The sequence below is a fragment of the Lepidochelys kempii genome, chromosome 3 (genome assembly GCF_965140285.1).
Source record: "Lepidochelys kempii isolate rLepKem1 chromosome 3, rLepKem1.hap1, whole genome shotgun sequence".
In the NCBI taxonomy this organism is placed as follows: domain Eukaryota; kingdom Metazoa; phylum Chordata; order Testudines; family Cheloniidae; genus Lepidochelys; species Lepidochelys kempii.
The window spans coordinates 150,142,583-150,164,015 of NC_136382.1; the positions used below are offsets into that span (position 1 = coordinate 150,142,583).

Below are 21,433 nucleotides of genomic sequence, written 5' to 3' on the forward strand. Positions count from 1 at the left end.
GGTGTTGATGCTCTTTGGTCTGCGTTTTCTAAAACCATGGGGAACACAAAACTTGGGGGGGGGGCCTGTGCATGGCCGAAGGACTCCTTGTGCCCATCCATTCTACCCCACAAGTTACCTGTGCACCACCCTCCCATACTCCTCTATTTCAGGGACTTGCTGTAACCCACCCCTTATTACCCCCATGCCAGGTGCTCCGTGTGCCCCCTCCTCTTTCAGAGTAGAGATGTTTTTAAACCATATTGGGAGGCTGGGCAGAGCTAAAATGAGGGGGGGTGTTATACTGGCATGTGTTAATAGCTGCCATCAACCAATTCTTTGCTCTATAAACAGTTACAGGTGGTTGAAGCTGGTAGTTCTGCTAACCAGATGTCAAGGGCTCAATGTAGCCCCATTTGTTTGTTCTGATTTTCAGCAAAATCATTAGGATTCTGCCCACTGATGACTAGAATATTCCCTGCCATGTTGGAACGGATGGGATGGTGCATTCTGAAGTCATGGTGTTACAGCCAGGCCGACACAGCCTTGAGGGAAGGGCCTCATACTAGCCATCTGGTTGCTGACTGGTGAGATTTCCAGCTGCAGGAAGTGCACAGGCAGGGGAAGGCTACAGGCAGATGCATTTGCTCTTTCGTATGTTCAAAGGACTTTATTTAAAAAACAATACAGCTTCAGCCCTGAGTTCAGAGTGCCCCTGCCATTAAGTCAATGAGTTTTGATCCTTGATGTCCCAGAACTATCCCTCTGAAATGGCAGTTCCCTTTGCTGGGCCCTGCCTCAAGGGGGCTGTACATAGATACACACCAACACCCAGGGTTAGGAACTGCTATTCTCTTCCTGCCCTCTTAGTTCATTTGGCTGAGCAGCAGGAAAACACCACCCCCAAGACCCCATTTTCAGGTAGTGACTCCTCTGGCTCCCGACAGGTTAGCGGGAAGATATTTTGAAAAGTGTCCCTGTAACTGGCACTTTACTACACATGGGGATTTTTGGCAATCACAGGAGAGAGGCACAATGACTGAATGCCCCTTTGAGCTCTAGAGATTGGTCCCTTCAGCTCAGGGTTGAAGTACAGTAAGAGGGAAGCTTTCCCAGGTTCTGACTGGGCTGAGCAGTGATGATTTCAGGCTCCAAAACCTTGTAGTGAGCAGCAAGGAACAGAGAGAGCCCACTAGGAAAAGGGGAACTTGGGTCATTCATCCCCCTGAAATTAATTTGCATTCTCTGTTCCATGGGCCCCCCAGGACAGTGTGTGGAGGAGACAGCTCCAGCTGAACTTGTCTGCTCTCCAAACCCACTTGTTCTGTGTCTGTAGCTTCCCTTTGCCTTCAAGATCCTCAGCTGCCAGAGATAAGGCTGTCCAGGCTGTGAAGACTGCAGGTGACTAACGGTTTGAAAAGCTGACCAGGCCCTTGGGTGGGAGGCACATCGGTTGAAGGAAGAGGTCTTTGCAGTGGAGCCCTGTGGTCAGTCGTGAGAACCGTGATTACATTGTCCAGCAGGTGTAAACAACAATAATCAACAGTACTATGGCCATTGCAATGGCTGCATTCTTGCGATTTTCCTTACGGAGCACTTTCAGTTCTTTCTCTGGAAAACAAAACCAAACCAGCATATAAGATGCCGCTTCCCCTGCTGCCACCCGTTGCTCCAAGGAACAGCAAACCCCCTTTTCCTCACTCATGGAGGGAAACTCCTTGCAAGGTCATCCGACTGCTGCGACCTGCCAGGTGCTTTGCTCTAGTCTAGTTCCTTGTAAACATGCAGAGCTCTGCTACTCAAACTGCCCCTCGTTGTGAGGGACTGGACAGGCACAAGATCAGAGAGAGGCCTCCCGCCCAGTTCAGTAGTGTCTGAAAGGTATCCGCTAATAGGGGTTTGGCCTCAGTCCAATTCCTACTGCTGGCTAGGTAGCCTCATTGTACAAATCACCCCTTGTTGAAGGCCAAGGCCTGAATGGGCTCTGGAGATAGAATGCCTCCCTCATTTTCTGGAGAAGGGTGTGGGAGGGTGGTTATAAAGACAGCTGCCAGTGCTGTACCTGTTCTGTACATGGATCTCTGCAGGACACTGTCTAGCACCTGTCACCAGTCACTAACTAACTTCACATGGGAAATAAAACCAACACCACCTCTTTGTGTCACTGCCCCAGCTGGGCTCCTGACTCTTCCCTGTGACCATCTGAATCAGGACCTGGGCCACAACTCCGTACACATCTCAAGCTCTGGCAGCCGCACATACAGTCAGCTGCTCTAATAGGTGTCTTTTGCTGTCTCCTACAAAATAGGCATTGTGGCCTGTGCAGAAGCAGTTAATGATCTTTACATTGTATCACCTTTGAACAGTTCCTTGGCACTTCACTAGTACAGATCCATCCCTCCCTGCTCGACACTGCTGATTCCAGGCGGATAACCCCTGTGGGCTGGGAAAGGAGTTTGGCAGTGCAAGATAGACAGGCAGCACACACGGTAGTTCAGAGCCTAGTGCACTTGTCTGAAGGAGCATTTGAATTCTGCTCAACGCTAATTTTGTGCCACACAGCCTGAGATCTCAACATGCTTTGTGAAGATGGGTGGGGATCACTGCCCTGTCTGACAAAGGGGGACTGAGGGGCAGGGACAGTAGGTGGCTGCCAAGAGTGCAGAGCACAGAACCCAGGAGTCCTGAATACTGATTCTCTGCTTTACTAGATCCAAGTTCTCTCTAGGCCAGTCCTGTCCTCTCTCCTGCAGGATTTTTCTGAAGCAGCTGTAAGCTATTAGCATTTGACAGGCAAGCCCCTACCCTGTGATGGGTTCCTAGAGCAGGATTTCAGCTCTTTGCAGGGGTGTTTAGTGTGGCACTGGGTCTGCTGTATACACCCTGCTGAACAGCCACAGGGAATCCAGTCTATTTAGGGACCATTGTGCTGCTAGCTGACTTCACAAGGGGAGGTTAAACTACGAGAAGTGCTTACTTGTTAAGGGGCTCATTGGTGATGCTGTTTGTTCTGAGTGCAGCAGCAGGTCTGTCTGAATCTGCTTTACCCACATGACCCCCCCTGCAATCTTACTGTAACAATGAGTAATGAGCTCTACCCCATGGCTGAGTCCTAATTCTCAACTCCCACAAGCCCCGCTTGCTCAGCGCACTGCGTCCCCTCCAATTGCCCTCGGCTTAGTGACAGTTTGTGGATCCGGAGTTCTGTCAGATGTGTCCTGAAGACAGGGGAAGGGCTAATCTAGAAAAGGGTTTGCCTGTTAGTTCCACAATATCCCAGCTGCTGCCAGCATCCCACACCCTGCTCAAAGTGGGTGATAGGCCAATCCTTGCTGCTGCCTGGGCTGAAGACAAAGCTTGGTCTCTTCCTTCCTTCGACAGGTTGTAAACCTTACCTCGGGCTTTGCTGAGCCCAGCCTAGTTATTCAGACGGAAGTTGCAGAGTGGGGAGAGGAGGAGGCATCAAAACTCAAGGCCCCCTTGTGCTGGGTACAGTACTCAGCACAAGACACATGGCAGCTTTCTATGCAGCTTCCCTGTCTGCATGGCTGACACCCGCCTGTGCGCTGGGGACTGCACAGATAAGCTGCTGTGTCAATGAGGGAATGCTGCCAGTAGCTCCCTCACTCTGGGAAAGCCCCACACGTTCACTCACTTCAAGGAGTCTGGATCGACATGGCGGACAAACCCGTTGAGGATCAATCTCAGTGATGCAGCAGCAGAGCCTCAGGAATCATCTACTGATGCCTCTGCCCGGGGAGGAACTAGGAGCAGTGGGCGCTGACTAATGCAACCACAGCAACTCTGCTCAGCAATTCCAACATCCCTGCACAGGATGCTACAGGCAGACCCTGGCATTGCAAGGGAATAAGTGTCCCCAGTTACCACTGATGTCAAGGAGCAGGGAGGGCATGCAGCCCCCTTTCAGGATCAGGCCCGCAGGCCTCAGGTAAGACTCCAATGAATCTAACTAAGCCTTGTGTCAGAACCTGATGAGGGGAAAAGTTTAAGAGTTGTGTGGCTACAAAAAAACCTCAATTCTGCCAGCAGAGGGCAGCCTAATGCCACACAGTTCCTGTGCAGGACACCCAGAAGAGAGAGGGAGGAAAACACACTTCCTGGCTGGAGATTGGAACAGAAAGTGCAGGGGACTGCACCACATACAAAGCTGGTGATTGGGGGGAAGGAGTCCAGCAGTTGACCCATGGTGCATGCCTAGAGTACTTGAGAGGGACTCTGGCTACGCCACATTCACATGAGTCCATTGGGGGGATGGGTATAGGATGGGGAGGGCAGGATGCTCAGCCTTCCCCGAGCTGGCTCTGGCTCCAGCTGCATCAGTGCAGACTGATGTGCCCTCCAGGGACAGCCTGGGGCCTGAGCCACTAGAGATGGGGCAGACACTCATGTGAGTAGAAGCCTGCCGGATGGTTTTCTACTGTGCATTTGGATGAGGTTTCAGGTGCACTGAATTTTATTTTTTGAACCTTTGTGGTGACTCTCGGACTGAGACAGGAGGAGGCCAATTTGCTGGCCAAGACTTTCAAGAGACACGAGTGCTCTTAGGTCCCCAACTTGAGATGGCCTTAAAGGGGTCTGGTTTCCAGAGGGCAGGTGTGCAGCACTTCCTGCAAAGCCAGACCCCTTTAACGGGCCTCAGGCTGGTCCCTGCTATGGGATACCTGAGCAGGCGCCTGCTCTCAGATTAAAAGCAGCTGAATAGATCTGCCTCAACTTCTCCCTCCAAGTCCCTTTTTGGCTGAGCCCAAGCTCCAAGGCAAATCAGAGAGTGGGGCAGGAGTTTAAATGGGAAGCTGACCACAGTCTGCACTGCACTTATCCTGCCCAGCTGCTGCTCGCTCTGAGTGGCTAGATTGAAAGATGGCCTTACCATAGGTTTCAGCTTTGGTCAGGAGCAGGCTTCTCTCTCTCTCCAGTGACTTTCTGTAATGAGAAGATGCAGCCTTGTTACACACTGGCAGATGTTATTGCTCTGCAGTAGGGTGGTGGAAAGCCTCTGCCCCAAAAGAGGAGTTCTGGGCTGTACACAAAATGAGACCCTCCACCATTCTCCTGGGGGGGGGCTGGCAGCTTGTCATCCCTTTACTGCAGAAGGGGAGGGTCCAAAGGGTTAGAAGTCTTCCTCCCTGGAGACTGCTGTGCATGAATGGTAGCTAAGACACCCACTTCAGGGCAGCCTGTTTGAACACTAGGACAGTGCTGCAGGGTTGGCTAAAAAGCAACTCCCACCTGACACAGGGGAAATGCCTTTCCAAGTAACTGGGATAGCTGCTCCCTCTGGAGCAAGAGGCTCTGATGTCCGCTCCAGGAACAGGCAGGGCCTCGTACAGTAGGTGATCACATCCCTGCAGCTCTGGCTTCCCTAGGGAAGACATGAGCTCTTCTGATCCAGTGAGGAAAATGCCCACAGGCTGGGCTGTTCAGAATGCTCTGGGAAAGCAAAGAAAAGTAGTGCCTGGCCCTGGGAATAGGGCATGTGGAGGCTCAGGCCTGTCAAAACACCCCTGGATACAAATAAGCTTCTGCACTTTCACAGATGGTCTCGCACACATGAAGCCTCACAGTGCCCCTCTCCCACCACTCTGAAAAGGAGGGAATTGCCTTGGTACAGAGTCTGGAAGAGAACTCCCTGACTCTGCTCACCAGATCACAGGCCCCATGTTGTTCCCACATTTCAGAGCCAAAGATTGAAACATTCTTCACTTTGCTTCCAAGGCCCCCATTTTGCACAAACTCCCCAATGGCTCAGGCAAAGGAGCTGTCTGATTGCAGTAAGAACCAGCTGTATCACACAATTCAGGGTGATTGAAAACCCTGTATATTCATCTGCACAATGATTGATTAATCCACAATTTAAAGGCCTGAAAGCTGCAGCAGCTGGGGGGGGGTGTGAACAAACACACAACAAATTATCTATCTCCCTGCTCCAGGGAGGCCCTGTGGCATTGTGTCAGAGGGCAGTTTGTTGCCCTTTAGGGTAAAGCAGGCACTTGTATTTCAGCTGGATCCAAGCCTTATGGTACAGTTCATTAAGGGAAGAGAGAAGGGCTGTAATAAAGCAGGGTGCATTAATAGCAGGAGAGGAAAAGAAGGACTCTGAAATACACTGGGGAAAAGGAAATGCAGAGTGCAGATTCCAAAGTAGCTGAGCTGCTGTATCCCTGCTTACAAGCCTGCCTAGCTAGAGAAATCAAGGGGAAAGGCTCTCATGCTTAGGAAGGAAATGAGACGGTTTAAAAAGCATGGCCAAGCTGAACACATGCAGCTCTGCAGGACTGAATGACACGGAGCCCAGGCAATGAGACACTAAACTTACTATGAATCCAGTCAGGCTTTATTTGGAGGGTGCGGAGAGCAAAATTGGAAAGCAGACCTATCCCAGTGATTTAGGCTCACCAGGTCAATAGCTTCCCTCATGGGACAAACAGTAAAAAAAAAAAATCTGGAGATAGCTAGACATTAGCAGAAGCATGAGCGGCCAAGCTTGGTCACTTCCTTGGCAGAAGACTGACTGGATGTCACAGACCTGGGCACCTCTCCTGACAAATTTGTTCTAAGGACAGGAGCCTTATCACATGGATTGGGAACTGGCTGAAAGGCTGAACTCAGGGTAACGATAAGTGGCAATACATTGAATTTGAGGGCAGGGGAGATAGTCAGTGGGTCACTGTAAGGTTGGGGCTTCTGGTCACATCATTAACAGAAAGAGACTGACGTAACTTGAGGGAGGGCATAGAAGGTGCTGGGTGATGTGACATACAAGGAAGAGTTTAACTCAGGACAAAAAGAATTTTGAGAGATAAGGACTGAAAAAGTGGGGAGAGAGGAGACAGAAAACTCTGAGAAAGGAGAGAAATTGAGCATGATAACCTATGGGGGAAAACTAGGAGTTATGGGGAGAAACCAAGCCCAGGAACATTTAGGCTGAATAGAAGAACTTAATGGCAAGTCTGAAAGAGTTTCTCAAGGGAAGTGGTAAAAGCACATTGCTTGGGACACCTAGAACTGGGCTGAGCTCTGAAGAATAAATTAGATGGAACAATGGGCTGACAGGATCTAGTTGGTGGGCTGCTCTCTTCCTGTGCCTAGACTTGATGGCTCACTTTCTCTGTTAGGAGGGGAGCAATAGGCTGCTAACAAATGGAAGAAACAGGTCTCAGCCAGGACATGGCTGAGGCTGGGTGATCACATTCAGGGAAAGGCTCTGCTGATAGCACTACTAGGGTTAGCGGGACCAAATTACTGCAAGGTTCCATTGGGGAGTGGAAATGGAAACTAACCATCTCACTGCACTGTTGAGAGACATAGTTAGGTCCACTCTAGGCTATCACCAGGATGCCTGTTGCAACCAGGTCCCCATGCAAACATATCATGGTGGATGGAGTCAAAATTCAGTCCCCTTAGGATTATTCTGACTGGATTCCACCTAGGATTTGGCTTAGGGTGCTTTGAATATTTAGCACACACTAGTTACTGCACCTCTGAGCTCAGGTGGGCTAGGCAAGATCAGTTGCATGCTGCTACCCAGAACATCTGTCCAGCTCACACAGCTGTTTCCTATCAGTGCTGGGGTCCAAACTCTGGAAACTGAGGGTATGTCTACACTACGAAATTAGGTTGAATTTATAGAAGTTGATTTTTAGGAAGCAATTTTATACAGTCAATCGTGTGTGTCCCCACTAAGTGCATTAAGTCGGCAGAGTGCCTCCACAGTGCCGTGGCTAGCGTCGACTTTCGGAGCGTTGCACTGTGAGTAGCTCTCTCGCAGTTTCCGCTGTCCATTGGAATTCTGGGTTGAGCTCCCAATGCCTGATAAGGCAAAAACATTGTCGCGGGTGGTTTTGGGTACATGTTGTCAGTTGCCCCTCCCTCCATGAAAGCAACAGCAGACAATAATTTCACATCTTTTTTCCGTGGAGACGCCTTACTGCTGCCAGCAGACGGTGCAGTAGGACTGCTAACCACCGTCATCCACCACTTCCACGCTCTCCTGGTGCCATGAATCCACCTCGCGGGTCCTCTCGTCGTTCTGTATAAATATCTATTCTCGTGGCATCCGTCGTCATCCACCGCTTCCGTTGCAACTCTGCTCTCCTGCAGACGCCATACCACGGCAAGCATGGAGCCCGCTCAGATCTCCGCTGCTGTTATCGGCATTGCAAACACCTCGCGCATTATCCTGCAGTACGTGCACAACCTGCAAAAGCAGGCGAGGATGCGACGGCAGCGTGATCACGACAGTGATGGGGACATGGACACAGACTTCTCTCAAAGCACGGGCCCTGGCAATTTGGACATCATGGTGGTAATGGGGAAGGTTCATGCCGTGGAAAGCCGATTCTGGGCCCGGGAAACAAGCACAGACTGGTGGGACAGCATAGTGTTGCAGGTCTGGGATGATTCCCAGTGGCTGCAAAACTTTCGTATGTGTAAGGGCACTTTCATGGAACTTTGACTTGCTTTCCCCTGCCCTGAAGCGCAAGAATACCAAGATGAGAGCAGCTCTCACAGTTCACAAGCGAGTGGTGATAGCCCTCTGGAAACTTGCAACGCCAGACAGCTACCGGTCAGTCGGGAATCAATTTGGAGTGGGCAAATCTACTGTGGGGGCTGCTGTGATCCAAGTAGCCAAAGCAATCGCTGAGCTGCTACTTTCAAGGGTAGTGACTCTGGGAAATGTGCAGGTCATAGTGGGTGGCTTTGCTGCAATGGGATTCCCTAACTGTGGTGGGGCGATAGACGGAATGCATATCCCTGTCTTGGGACCGGACCAACTTGGCAGCCACTACGTAAACCGCAAGGGGTACTTCTCAATGGTGCTGCAAGCACTGGTGGATCATAAGGGACGTTTCACCGACATCACCGTGGGATGGCCAGGAAAGATGCATGACGCTCGCATTTTCAGGAACTCTGTTCTGTTTGAACAACTGCAGGAAGGGACTTACTTCCCAGACCAGAAAATTACCGTTGGGGATGTTGAAATGCCTGTAGTTATCCTTGGGGACCCAGCCTATCCCTTGCTCCCATGGCTCATGAAGCCATACACAGGCACCCTGGACAGTAGTAAGGAGAAGTTCAACTACAGGCTGAGCAAGTGCAGAATGGTGGTAGAACGTGCCTTTGGATGTTTAAAAGCTTGCTGGTGCAGTTTACTGACTAGGTTAGACCTCAGCAAAACCAACATTCCCATTGTTATTGCTGCTTGCTGTGCGCTCCACAATATCTGTGAGAGTAAGGGGGAGATGTATATGGCAGGGTGGGAGGTTGAGGCAAATTGCCTGGCAGCCGATTACGCACAGCCAGACACCAGGGCGGTTAGAAGAGCACAGCTGGGCGCTTTGCACATCAGAGAAGCTTTGAAAACCAGTTTCATGACTGGCCAGGCTACGGTGTGACAGTTCTGTTTGTTTCTCCTTGATGAAAACCTGGCCCCCTTGGTTGACTCTACTTCCCTGTAAGCCAACTGACCTCCCCCCTTCAATCACTGCTTTCAGAGGCAATAAAATCATTATTGTTTCAAAATCATGCATTCTTTATTAATTCATCACACAAATAGGAGGAAAACTCGCAAGGTAGCCTAGGAGGAGTGGGTGAGGAGGGAAGGACAAGGCCACACTACAGTTCAAAACTTATTGAATGCCAGCCTTCTGTTGCTCGGGCATTCCTCTGGGGTGGAGTGGCTGGGTGCCCGTAGCCTCTTCCCCGCATTCTTGGGCCTCTGGGTGAGGAGGATATGGAACTTGAGGAGGAGGGCAGGAGGTTATACAGGGGCTACAGCGGTGGTCTGTGCTCCTGCTGCCTTTCCTGCAGCTTCACCAGACGCCTGAGCATGTCAGTTTGCTCCTCCATTAGGCTCAACATTGCACCCTGCCTCCTCCTCCCTCCTCTCAGCGCATTCATTTAACGCTTTTCTCTGCCATTGTTTGCCTCCACGCATTCTGCTGAGCTCTTTCAGTGCAGGAGGACTGCATGAGCTCTGAGAACATGTCATCGCGAGTGTGTTTTTATCTGCGCTAGCTTCTGGGATGAAGATGATAGGGGGAACCCACCGTGTGGCTAGTATCAGTGAAGATCCCTCTCAGCTAAACGCAAACAGCTCAGCATGAACAGGCCTTCCCCCACCACGTGGCAAAGGCTTTTAGAGTACCTCCAGGAGAGCTTCATGGAGATGTCCCTGGAGGATTTCCGTTCCATCCCCAGATACGTTAACAGACTTTTCCAGTAGCTATACTGGCCGCAAATGCATCCCAGGTCTTCAGGGCAAATTAATCATTAAACACGTTTAAACCCTGTATTATATTTACAAAGGTACACTCACCAGAGGTGCTTTCTCTGGCTTCATGGTCCGGGAGCCCGCCTTGGGAGGGTATTGGCTCCAGGGTGATAAACAGTTCCTGGCTGCCGGGGAGAAGGGATTCTCCACTTGCCTGCTGTGCGCTATCTTCAACCTTCTCCTCCTCCTCATCTTCCTCACTCACAAAATCCTCATCCCTGTTGCGTGAGACTCCCCCCTTGCAGGTGTTCATGGACAGTGGTGGGATAGTGGTAGGGACCCCCGCCCCCTAGAATTGCATGCAGCTCATCATAGAAGCAGCATGTACGGGGCTCTGACCCGGAGCAACCGTTTGCACCCTTTGTTTTTTGGTAGGCTTGCTTCAGCTCCTTAACTTTCACGCGGCACTGCTGTGTGTCCCTGTTATAGCCTCTGTCCATCATGCCCTTGGAGATTTTGGCAAATATACTGGCATTTTGTCTTTTGGAATGGAGTTCTGCCTGCATGGATTCTTCTCCCCATACAGCGATCAGATCCAGTACCGCCCGTTCGGTCCATGCTGGGGCTCTTTTGCGATTCTAGGACTGCATGGTCACCTGTGCTGATCAGCTCGCCACGCTGGCCAAACAGGAAATGAAATTCAAAAGTTCCCGGGGCTTTTCCTGTCTACCTGGCCAGTGCATCCAAGTTGAGAGTGCTGTCCAGAGTGGTCACAATGGAGCACTCTGGGATAGCTCCCGGAGGCCAGTACCATCGAATTGCGTCCACACTACGCCAAATTCAGCCCAGCTAGGTCAATTTTAGCGCTAAACCCCTCGTCGGGGAGGAGTACAGAAATCGATTTTAAGAGCCCTTTAAGTCGACAAAACAGGCTTGGTCGTGTGGACGGGTGCAGGATTAAATGGACCTAATGCTGCTAAATTTGACCTAAACTCGTAGTGTAGACCAGGGTAAATTGGACTGGGCATTGCTTGGGCTGCATGCACAGAGGGTTTGCAAACAGGGAAGCTGAAGGCAAGCTCAGCACTTTCACCATGTCACCCCCCCACCTCCCTGGAAGAGAAAGAAAACCAGTTCTCTCCATTCCTAAACAAGCTCCAAAAAGGGGGCCCAGCCTGGCAAATTCCTGTTCTTTTGGCAAAGGGGTTTTACTGGGTACTACTAACAAAGCTAACGGTCAGTGGTTTGCATGAGCACACAGCCTGCAGCATCACTATCTGGGTTTGAATAGAGGGGAATCACCAGTACCTTCCTTCGGGACTGAGCTCCTCTCTGCGCAGCTTAAGGTCCACCACCTCTATGCTTTGTCTGCAGAGGGACAGCTTCTCCTCCAGGCCATCAATCTGAAACACACAGCAGCAGCCACAATCATCACTGGCATCCGATTTCCCTCCACAGCCCAGCAGCTCCAGCCTTCCCAGCTCAGGAGACGGGGTGGCAGCCCCACTGCAGTATCTTGCCACCTCACTCCTAAAAATCAGCTGAGCTATAGGTTTCATGAGGCTCTCCGATTCCCTGGCCTGAGCGGAGCGGGTGGGTAAGTTGGTTGGGACACAGCCGTCACAGCACATGGATATTTATCATTGTAAGAATTCAGTACTTCTCCATCCCACACAGCTAGGGTGCTAAATCCTTGGGCTATCAACTCCAGTTGTAACTGGAGTAGTGCTGAAGAGCCTGTAGAGGCCAGTGCCTCTTGTTAAGATCTGATCCTCCTCCATTCATTCTGTCCCTCTCCTTTATTTGCCTTGGCTTTGCCCCTTTACCCACGGGCAGAGAAGTGACCTAAGGATGTTTACATAGTGAGGAAGGGGATCAAGTGGGAGAGATTGTTCATCCTGGCAAGAACTTCAGGAACTAGGCCCTGAATTAGTGCTGCAAAGGGGAACAAGCAGTCAGGGACGCTAATGGGAAACAAGATCATTTCGTCTGCAGAAGAGAAGAATGAGGGGGTATTTGATAGCTGCTTTCAACTACCTGAAAGGTGTTCCCAAGAGGATGGATCTAGACTGTTCTCAGTGGTAGCAGATGACAGAACAAGGAGTAATGGTCTCAAGTTGCAGTGGGGGAGGTTTAGGTTGGATATTAGGAAAAACTTTTTCACTGGGAGGGTGGTGAAGCACTGGAATGGGTTATCTAGGGAGGTGGTGGAATCTCCTTCCTTAGAGGTTTTTAAGGTCAGGCTTGACAAAGCCCTGGCTGGGATGATTTAGTTGGTGTTGGTCCTGCTTTGAGCAGGGGGTTGGACTAGACCTCCCGAGGTCCCTTCCAATCCTGATATGCTAAGATTCTAAGACAGCATTAGGCACTTCAGGCTGGCTGTGTGATGGGGGGTGGGAGGGAGCAGCGGATGTCACATTCCTCATTAAAATCTGTTAGCTCCATGGCCTCCAGCACAGACTAGTTGTAGAAATCCTGAACCACAGATGAACAAACAGGCTCAGCACAGAGGTCTCCAATATTTGGTAGAGTAGAGCAAGGCCAAAACCATCCCCGTTGCCTCTGCCCTGCTGAGAGATCGCCATACTGCACCAAGCATCTGGGTTCAGTCACGGTGCAGCAAGAAGTTACTGCAGCTACTTAAGCTAGTCATCTAATTAGTAGGTTAATTTATTTTCCAAGAAGCTGCCTTTATTCTGGGGTGAGGAGGAAAGGAAAGAGGAAGAAAAAAAATCAAATGGCTGAAGCACAAACAGAGGTGACCAACATGCTTGAGTTCGGGAACGACTCCCCCAGGAATCAATTATACCACAGCTGAACAATTCTGGAGGGAATCCTGGCTATTCCAAACCCAGCAATCAGGGCTTTAAGCTTTCCAGAGGGAAACTTCTGCCTTACACGCTTGCAGTCCAGTGGGAGAAATATCAGGGATAATTAGACAAGGTGACACGCAAATCCCACGAAGAACATGACCTTTGACATTAACTAGCTTTGAAATCATTGCTAGCCCCATTGCAATCATCTTCCACCACACCCTGTGCTATGCATGAGCAGCAGGCTGCAGAAGCAGGGCTGAGGAGGGACAAGCAGCCAGAAGAATTAGCTCTCACCTGGTGAGATACTTTAGAACCTGCAAGCTGGGGAACAGCAGTTTTCTGTGTAAATTAACCTGGTGGAATTAAACCCAGCTGCCTTGGCTTTCGAAGACCACGTCACCTTCCAAGGTAGTGAGAAAGGATGTTACCACCAATCATTACACAGGAAAATCAATGACACTGATCTCTGATTAACCACTTACAACTCAATCCTGGACTAATTAACAATTTTCTCTCACTCTGCTCAGGGCAAGCACAGAAAGGCTCACGCAGAGGGGTGCAGTTGACCAGACTCAGCATAGGGCAATGAGGGCAGTAACTGAGTGGGCTCATTAGAGGGCAGCAGCAGGGGAGTCTGGTGAAGTCAAGGCAGCACTTGCCCCTTCTACCATGAACCAGCAGTAGAATTTTTCCACTAGCCACAAATTATGATTTGGTGGAGCTGGTGGCCAAAGGTGGCTTCTCTTCTTGCACCGTAGGGTCTGCCTGGGACAGGAACACAAGGGCTGGTGTGGGATTTTGTAACCACTGTTCCCACCCCCAACAATTCCAGCGGGGTGGTGCCACAAGACATCCCTTTGGCCCCCACACACAATAATTTGGCACCTATAACAGCGAGATTCAAGCCCCCCAGCTTCTTATCAGACTGCAGTTTCCAAGTCAGTAGTAGTAGTATTTGTATTTCCATAGCATTTAGGAGCCATGGACCAGCCACTGTACAAACACAGATCCAAAAATGGTCCCTGCCCCAAGGGGCTTACAATCTGTGTACCACACTAGAGACAACAGACTGATACAGAGAGATGGGACCTTGCTGTCATTGATGAAACACTGTGTGGATCCTCCTGGCAGCAAGAACACCAGCTTTCCCTGATCCTATACAGCCCACAGTTTGCACTGATCCAGGGAACATGGTCTGGATTTCCTGGGTTGGGGGGAAGTGAGTGGTCATATTTAACAAGCAACTATATTATTAGCACTTCATCAAAGAAACCCCTCCAACAGCTTGTGTCGAGTGGGATGATAAAAGGCGCATTTTTAAAATGTGTTACCTAAAGTGTTTTAACTAACTTGTGTTAACGCATAGTGTAGACAGAACACGTAACACATGCCAGCTAACACGTTCACCTTTTATCTTAGTCTAGTTAGACAAACCCCACAACAGAGTAGTCAACAGCTAGCACCAATGCTTAATCAGTCATGGCCAGCATTTCCTCCCAATGTCTCTTCTCCTTCCTGTGCTCTCCGTTCCCCTCTCAAAGCCACCAACTACTGGCTCTTCCTTAAGGATGTCTCTCATTTTGTTTTCCATCTCTCAGTGCACGCTTCACTCACCACTTTCACCATTCAATATGATGTAAGTAGAGTTTATTTTGTGCCACTCCCTCACATTTTGACTTTCTACCAACTAAAATCCTCCAGACTCTTAGTTATGTTTAAAAAGTTCCAGCTATTTTTTATCATTTCATCAAAACCAAAGTTGGGCTCCTGCAGAAGCAACAAATTATGTTCCCCAGAGCTGTGCTGACCCCTTTGTTGAGGCTGGGGCACAAACAGGTGAAAATAATCTCCACTAGGAACACAGAGAATGGGGAATATTCGTGATGGAACAAAATCCCTTCCTCTGGACATTTTGTTTCTTTTCCCTGGTTCTTCTGCCTTGTTAGTGGGTATAAGAAGAGACTGGAATCAAGATTCCTAGGTTCTGTTCCTGTCCCTAACACTGATTCCCTGTGTTACCTTGGAGGCAGGTGACAACACCTGTAAATTGGGGGACTACTACCTACCTCCCGAGGGTGAGGGGATTGGAAGGTTTAATTGTTTGTGAAGGGCTTAGAGATTGTCAGAGGAATGGCAGTAGAAATGGGCAGAAGGCTGTGTGTATGAGCTATCCTAGTATGGCAGCTCCATTGCCTCATTTGGGGTTTTTGACTCAGGAGCTGGCACTGCGCATGTGTATTTCTCACCGGCTGCACAGTCCACACGGCCTTTTGCTGCCAGCAAAAGAAAAGAAAAAAATATAGTAAGTGATGGGGAAGAAATGAAAGCAACCCAGTTGAGAATTACCCCTTGTTCTGAAGGCTGCCAGAGAATCTCCCAAGGGCCCAGTAGACTGTAAAACTTTAGAACTTGAGAAACGGTAAAGCTTCCACAAAATCCCCAGGGGCAACTCTCCACAGAGCTTTCCTAGAAACAGCTGTGTGTTTGAACTTGCTGTAGATGGAAAGCATTTGCTCCTACTAACGAATGCATGGAGAGGTTAGCTAGGGTACAACCATAGACTTATCAGAGGCCCGTATGAAATGAAGCTGCATAGGAGTTACTCTTGGTCCAGGTTCCTCGTGGGACACAGGATCATCAATATAATTCACACCAATTGGTCTCCTTATTGGTAGCCTCTGCCAAGAAGTGAATGGGTCACAGTGACCACACTCCTTCCCCTACTCCCCATGGCCCTTAGAGGGGGTCCCCTCCAGGACTGGGCTGATAAGCTTCCCACATGTTGTGTACATTATAGCTGTCTGAGCTCTATTTGTTCCATAGCCAGACAGAGGACTTCATTTAAGTCAACATCAGCTTCAACTAGTAGCAGTCTCACTTTAAAGTAATAACTGAAGCAGGTGTTTAATAACCAGCACTGAGAGAGCAATCAGAGCACGCACAGCTGCCCTTCACCTGCACAGCCACTGCCCTCCTGCTATCTGATCAACTGCTATGAAAGGAGCTCTGGGGTGAGGGACCAGCAGTTTTGCACATAACAAGCAAGCTGCAGAACATTCTGAAGCCAGCTGAATCCCTTGCCGTGAGAGGTACCACCAGGCACAGTAATTTGCACTGAATTCTGGCTTCATACATGTGCCATCTGGAGACCTCTGAAAATACAGAGATTTGGGGCAGATTCAATCCAAATTGGCTTTATGTTTGTTACAAATCTCATTTGCCCAGGCAGTCTTGGGAAGGGAGTCCAAAACCTCTCGTACATGGCAGGAAAGGAAAGAAACAGCTTTGCTTACAGAGTTGGATTGGATCCTTTTTTAATACATTTTGTACTGAATTAATAAAAGCATTCTTCCTCGCAGAAAGGCTAAAAGCACTTTTCAAGAAATGACATCTGCCCTCTGTCTTTATGAATCCCCTAATTAAGATGCTGGCAAACAGCCATATCACACATATGCCAACATCCAACAGCGTTAGGTAATGAGGTTTTTGTCTCATGACCCTCATAAAACAGATCAAAGCCAAACAAAAGCATTGGGGGGAAAATCACCTCCGAGAAGCAGTCTTGTCCCTTGTCATCTGCTAACAGGTTCAAGGCATTTCTCTCCATTTGTTAGTCAATGGTTCCTGAATCCATTGTTGTAGGCTCGATTATTAATATCAGCCCAGCAGAGATTGAATTTGTTTAGGTTCACATGCTAACCTCTTGGTTAATAGACCTATTTCAATTTTCACTATGGTCTTACAATAATTTTACATTTCAGCAAATCATTTCACCAACAATAGATAGTACATCCAGCAGGGCTGAAAACATTTACCAGACACCTACTAGCCAGAGGCCAATACAACAGAATGAAGACGGAGGATCCACCAGCTCAGTCCCTCACTATCTACTCCAAACATTGGGAAGGGAGCGTGCTAGGATTCCTACCAGGGTGCTTTCCCCAGGCCCCTCCTAGGGACTTATTTTTCAGATCACTTTTGGCTAGGAGCTACCTCTCTCTTGGACCTCCACCTTACAGGCTCCTGTTTGTTATTTGGGTGCCCAACTCTATTTCTCCCAGCCCAGTGGCTACTGAGATGGGAGTGAGGGCATCAACCACCCACCTATTCGCCATCATTGGGGGGGTCCTTCCTTCCCTATGTAATTAGCTCCTGTATCTACCACAGCCGTTCATAACTTTCCGAAGCAGAAGCAGAGTTAAACCACCACCTACCAGATTCTGAACAGTGCCCATGAAACCAGCCAGAGTCTTGCTAATTTCTCCTGCTGTTAGGGCTCAGGGAAGTTCTGAATAGCAGCATTGTCACTGGGGCTGCCTGTTGGAAGATCCTGAGCTTGTCTAAGTACAGAAGTTGAAACAGTTTAACTAAAGGCATGATGTCAAATGGATTCAACTTTGTGTGAGGACCTGGTTACATCCCTTTAAACCAGGCTAAAACTGATGTGGTTTGCATCTGTAATTTATAGATGCAAGCTCAAATATTTGCATTGGCTTAAACCTGGCACGAGCATCCACACACAAAGTTGCATCTGCTTGACATTACACTTTTAGTTGAGGCAGTGTGCCTTTGTGTTTAGAGCAGGGCTCAGGAAGAGTCTTGCATCAGCTCAAATCCATTCCTATTTGGAAGGTTTTCTTCACAAGCACCGAGGCTTAGAAGGTAGTGGTGTTAAATGAAAGTTTAAATGCTGAAGATGAAGATGCATCTGAAAGGTGTCCACATATTTCAAACCAAAGACTCCGATCCCACTCCATCTGGCTTAAAGAGACCAAATTCATCCCTTTTTTAAAATTGCCTTTCACAGAATCATTTGTAGTTAGAAGGGACACTCACTTAGTCCCTTCCCCATCATTGTGGCAGGATTGAGTCAATATCCTTAAACCACCCTCTGGTAGACAGGTTTCAGGTCTCAGCCTCTGACAGCCCCAGCGAAGGTGGTTTTACACCATCCTAAAGCAGCTTGTTTCATCACCCAAACTCTTTGGAGTTAAAAGATTCCTCATACCCTCCAATGTTTAACCAGAATTCCCTGCTGCAACTAAAGCTCCATCACTTCTCAATCTGTGATCAGATGGTATAATCAGGCCATGTCCTCTTTATAATGTGCCTTCATGGAGGTGGAAACTACCACCATGTCTATTCTTGGCTCTCATATCTCCAAACCAAACATCCTCAGTACTCTGAACCCTTTCTGCTAGGGCTTATTGTCCAAACCTTTTTTCATTCAGGACTGCTCTCCTCTGAATTCTATCAGTGAAACATGGTGCCCAGAAATAACTGTTGTCTCAAATAAAGGCCTAAATAGGGCTAAACAGGGCAGAAAACCACCACACGCAACACTCCTATAAAAAAAAAATAGAGCTTAATAAGACATTTGCTTTTTTGGTCACAGTGGCACACAAAAAGTGCAATACAAGCCTTTTCAATGATGTTTTTGCCCTACCTGTATTTCTGTTTTGTATGTGTTCACTGGATTATGTCTCCACTTCCCATTTCTCTCTACTGAATCTCATTTGATTGGTTCTGGCCTATTTCTTTAATTCATTAGGAACAGGTTTCAGAGTAGCAGCTGTGTTAGTCTGTATATGCAAAAAGAAAAAGGAGTACTAGTGGCACCTTAGAGACTAACAAATTTATTTGAGCATAAGCTTTCGTGAGCTACAGCTCACTTTCTTGAAGTTAGCTGTAGCTCACAAAGCTTATGCTCAAATAAATTTGTTAGTCTCTAAGGTGCCACAAGTACTCCTATTCATTAGGAAGAGATTGATTTTTAATCTCACTCCCCAAAAGTGTTTGCAAACCACTGCCTCCTCCAAGGGAGAGCCCTACCCAAGGCAGAAGGGAGTAAGTTGGAGAGCAGAAACATGACATCAGCAGGACAGAAAAACTCCAAACAGCAGCACCAGCCAGGGCCACAGTTTGCAGGGGAAGAGCAGAAATGGTCCCAGAGGTATGGGATACTCTTGAAGCTACAATCCGCAGGAGAGGCCCCATGGATTTGGGGGGCAGGCTAGCCCATCAATGAAGATCTTTCCCTTACACATACCAATCCACTCCCTGCATCCCCACCTCACCCCCCACTTACCCCTGCTCCCAGCCCACACCTCGCCCCTTCCCCCACCTCACCTCCCCACTCGCCCGTGCACCCTAGACTAGGCCCCACCTCACCCCTGCCCCACACCTCGCCTCTTCCCCGCCCCTTCCTCCACTCATCCCCTCCCCCTCCCCTCTTCCCCCTGGGCCTCACCTCACCCCCGCCCACACCTCGCCCCTGCCCCCTAGGCTAGCTCCCACCTCGCCTCACCCCCTATCCCTCACATCACTCCCACCCCGTGCCCCCTTCTCGCCCCCCAACGCACACCTCCTGGCCTATCCCCCAGTGACCCCGCTCCAAGCTGTCCCGGGGAGGGGCTGTCACCTCTTGAGCGACGCTCAGCCCCTCTCGCTTCTTAACCATCTTCCTCCGCTTTGCCACAACTGCGCATGCGCACGGTCCCTTTACTGGTACGGGCCACGTACCAACCCGCTATCGGGGACGACACCTGAACTGCCATCTTTGTGAGGGGCATGCCGTAACGCAACTGCCACCGTTGTGAGGGCAGTCGCCGCCATCTTTGTGAGGGGCATGCCCGAACGCAACTGCCATCTTTGTGAGGGGCACGCCTAACTACAGCCGCCGTCTTTTTGAGGGCTACCCGCCGCCATCTTTGTGAAGGGTTCCTAGCTAAAGCAGCCACCATCGGAAGGGAGGGGCAGCCTTTCAGACCCTATGTCTAGGAGGGCGCCCCTCTGCTTCTGGCATCAGGCCTCTCTTCTCTCTTGGTCTCCCAGTCTATGCCCATCCCACTGCTCTGCTCCAGGGTACACACAACACTCCCTTTCCCTTGGCTTCTGAGTGGTTCTCTCCCTTCTCACCTGTCCTGGGTAACCTGTGTCACTTTCATCCCTCCTCACATTGTGCTGGTGGTGTCTACCCCTCTCTTCATTGCATCACATCACAGAACCATCATAGTGTAATCCAGAACCATTAGTGTAACACAGATATAGGTATCTTGCCGCATACCTTTGCCTGGCACTTTACAGCAACAGAAAGAAGAACCTTGACCCAAAGAATCTATAATGTTTGATCGCACTGGGAATAGGAGTGTATCTTCCATTAGACAACCACAGGACATGATGACACTGGTAAGGAAAGAGGATAATGACAAACAAAGATGGCATGAAACAAATGTGTGAAGCTTTTTGGGGGGGAGGGGGGAGATATGATAAAGGTCAATAAAATTATGACTGGTGTGGAGAAAGTGAATAAGGAAGTGTTATTTACCCCTTCTCATAACACAAGAACTAAAGGTCACCCAATGAAATAAATAGGCAGCAGGTTTAAAACAAACATAAGGAAGTACTTCTTCACACAGTGCACAGTCAATCTGTGGAACTCGTAGCCAGGGGATCTTGTGAAAGCCAAAAGTGTAACTATGTTAAACAAGAATTAGATAAGCTCATGCAGGATAGGTCCATCAATGGCTTTTAGCCAAGATGGTCAGGGACATAACCCCATGCTCTGAGTGTCTCTAAACCTCTGACTGCCAGAAGCTGGGACTGGATGACAGGGAATGGATCACTTGATAATTGCCCTGTTCTGCTCACTCCCTCCGAAACATCTGGCACCAGCCACTGCCAGAAGACAGGATACTGAGCTAGATGGACCATTGGTCTGACCCAGTATGGCCGTTCTTATGAAAGGCCAGAACTGCAAAGGGATAAAGGTTAACAGGAAGTGTCCTGGCTACTTCCCTGCCCTGCTGCCAGCACTAGGAAGTTCTGTAAATCAACAAGATAAAAAGACTGGACAGGAATGACTAGTCTTTTTGCAGGAGGCAAACACCAGCTGCCCTTCAGCCAGCTCCGCACCTCAGCTTCAGTGCTGTTCAGGAACCGAAACCCAATTTTGCTGTGCTGGTAGGTGGTGGCTGCAATATGGGATCCAGAGAGTGGGACTGTAAAGCAGAAGGATATGCTCAGAGCTCCAGCTAGGAAGATGATCTCTTTGAAAAAGAAAAGAAAAGGCAAAAATAATTGTAGTTCTGCTGCAGATTGTGGACACTTGGATTTTTAGGGTGCCAGTGGGGATAGAACTTGGAGTCTTCTACTCCAAAGCATAGGGCCTTACCACTTAAGCTAAAAGAGAATCTCCATGAAGAGTTAGGAGGTACAGGGCCTATGACACACAGCTGAGCTGTCCTGCTTTGATCTGTAGAGGACAGTGCACTAGCCAGTTCATGGCAGAATCTTAGGAATGCTGTCATATATCTACAGCACTTTTCATCCTGATAGATCCCAAAAGCCCTTTACTATAAAACACGCAATAGTGCATAAGAGTGCCAACACTTACCACTGAATG

General features: G+C 49.2%; 1 protein-coding gene across 2 annotated transcripts; it reads right to left on the reverse strand.

The window, feature by feature from the left end:
- Positions 1–1,072: 1,072 nt before the first annotated feature.
- CCDC167 (coiled-coil domain containing 167) lies at positions 1,073–19,632 on the reverse strand. Of its 2 annotated transcripts, none has more exons than XM_073338535.1 (4): positions 19,451–19,632; positions 11,522–11,616; positions 4,871–4,923; positions 1,073–1,590 (listed from the first exon to the last, which is right to left on the reverse strand). In XM_073338535.1, exons 1-4 carry the CDS (start codon positions 19,487–19,489, stop codon positions 1,487–1,489), a joined length of 291 nt encoding a protein of 96 aa, XP_073194636.1. In that variant the 5' UTR covers positions 19,490–19,632; the 3' UTR covers positions 1,073–1,486. The 2 variants fall into 2 exon arrangements, with proteins under 2 accessions (XP_073194636.1, XP_073194637.1); XM_073338536.2 differs by lacking the exon at positions 19,451–19,632 and adding an exon at positions 18,862–19,090.
- Between the last annotated feature and the right edge of the window lie 1,801 nt (positions 19,633–21,433).

Excerpts from the sequence above, each read along its gene's own strand:
- CCDC167 (XM_073338536.2), bottom strand. The coding sequence starts at position 19,026 with ATGGGGCCTCTCCTGCGGATTGTAGCTTCAAGAGTATCCCATACCTCT. Across the intron at positions 11,617-18,861 it reads CTTACTCCCTTCTGCCTTGG|ATTGATGGCCTGGAGGAGAA; the intron begins GTAGGGCTCTCC and ends TGTGTGTTTCAG. Across the intron at positions 1,591-4,870 it reads GACCAAAGCTGAAACCTATG|AGAAAGAACTGAAAGTGCTC; the intron begins GTAAGGCCATCT and ends TTTGTTTTCCAG.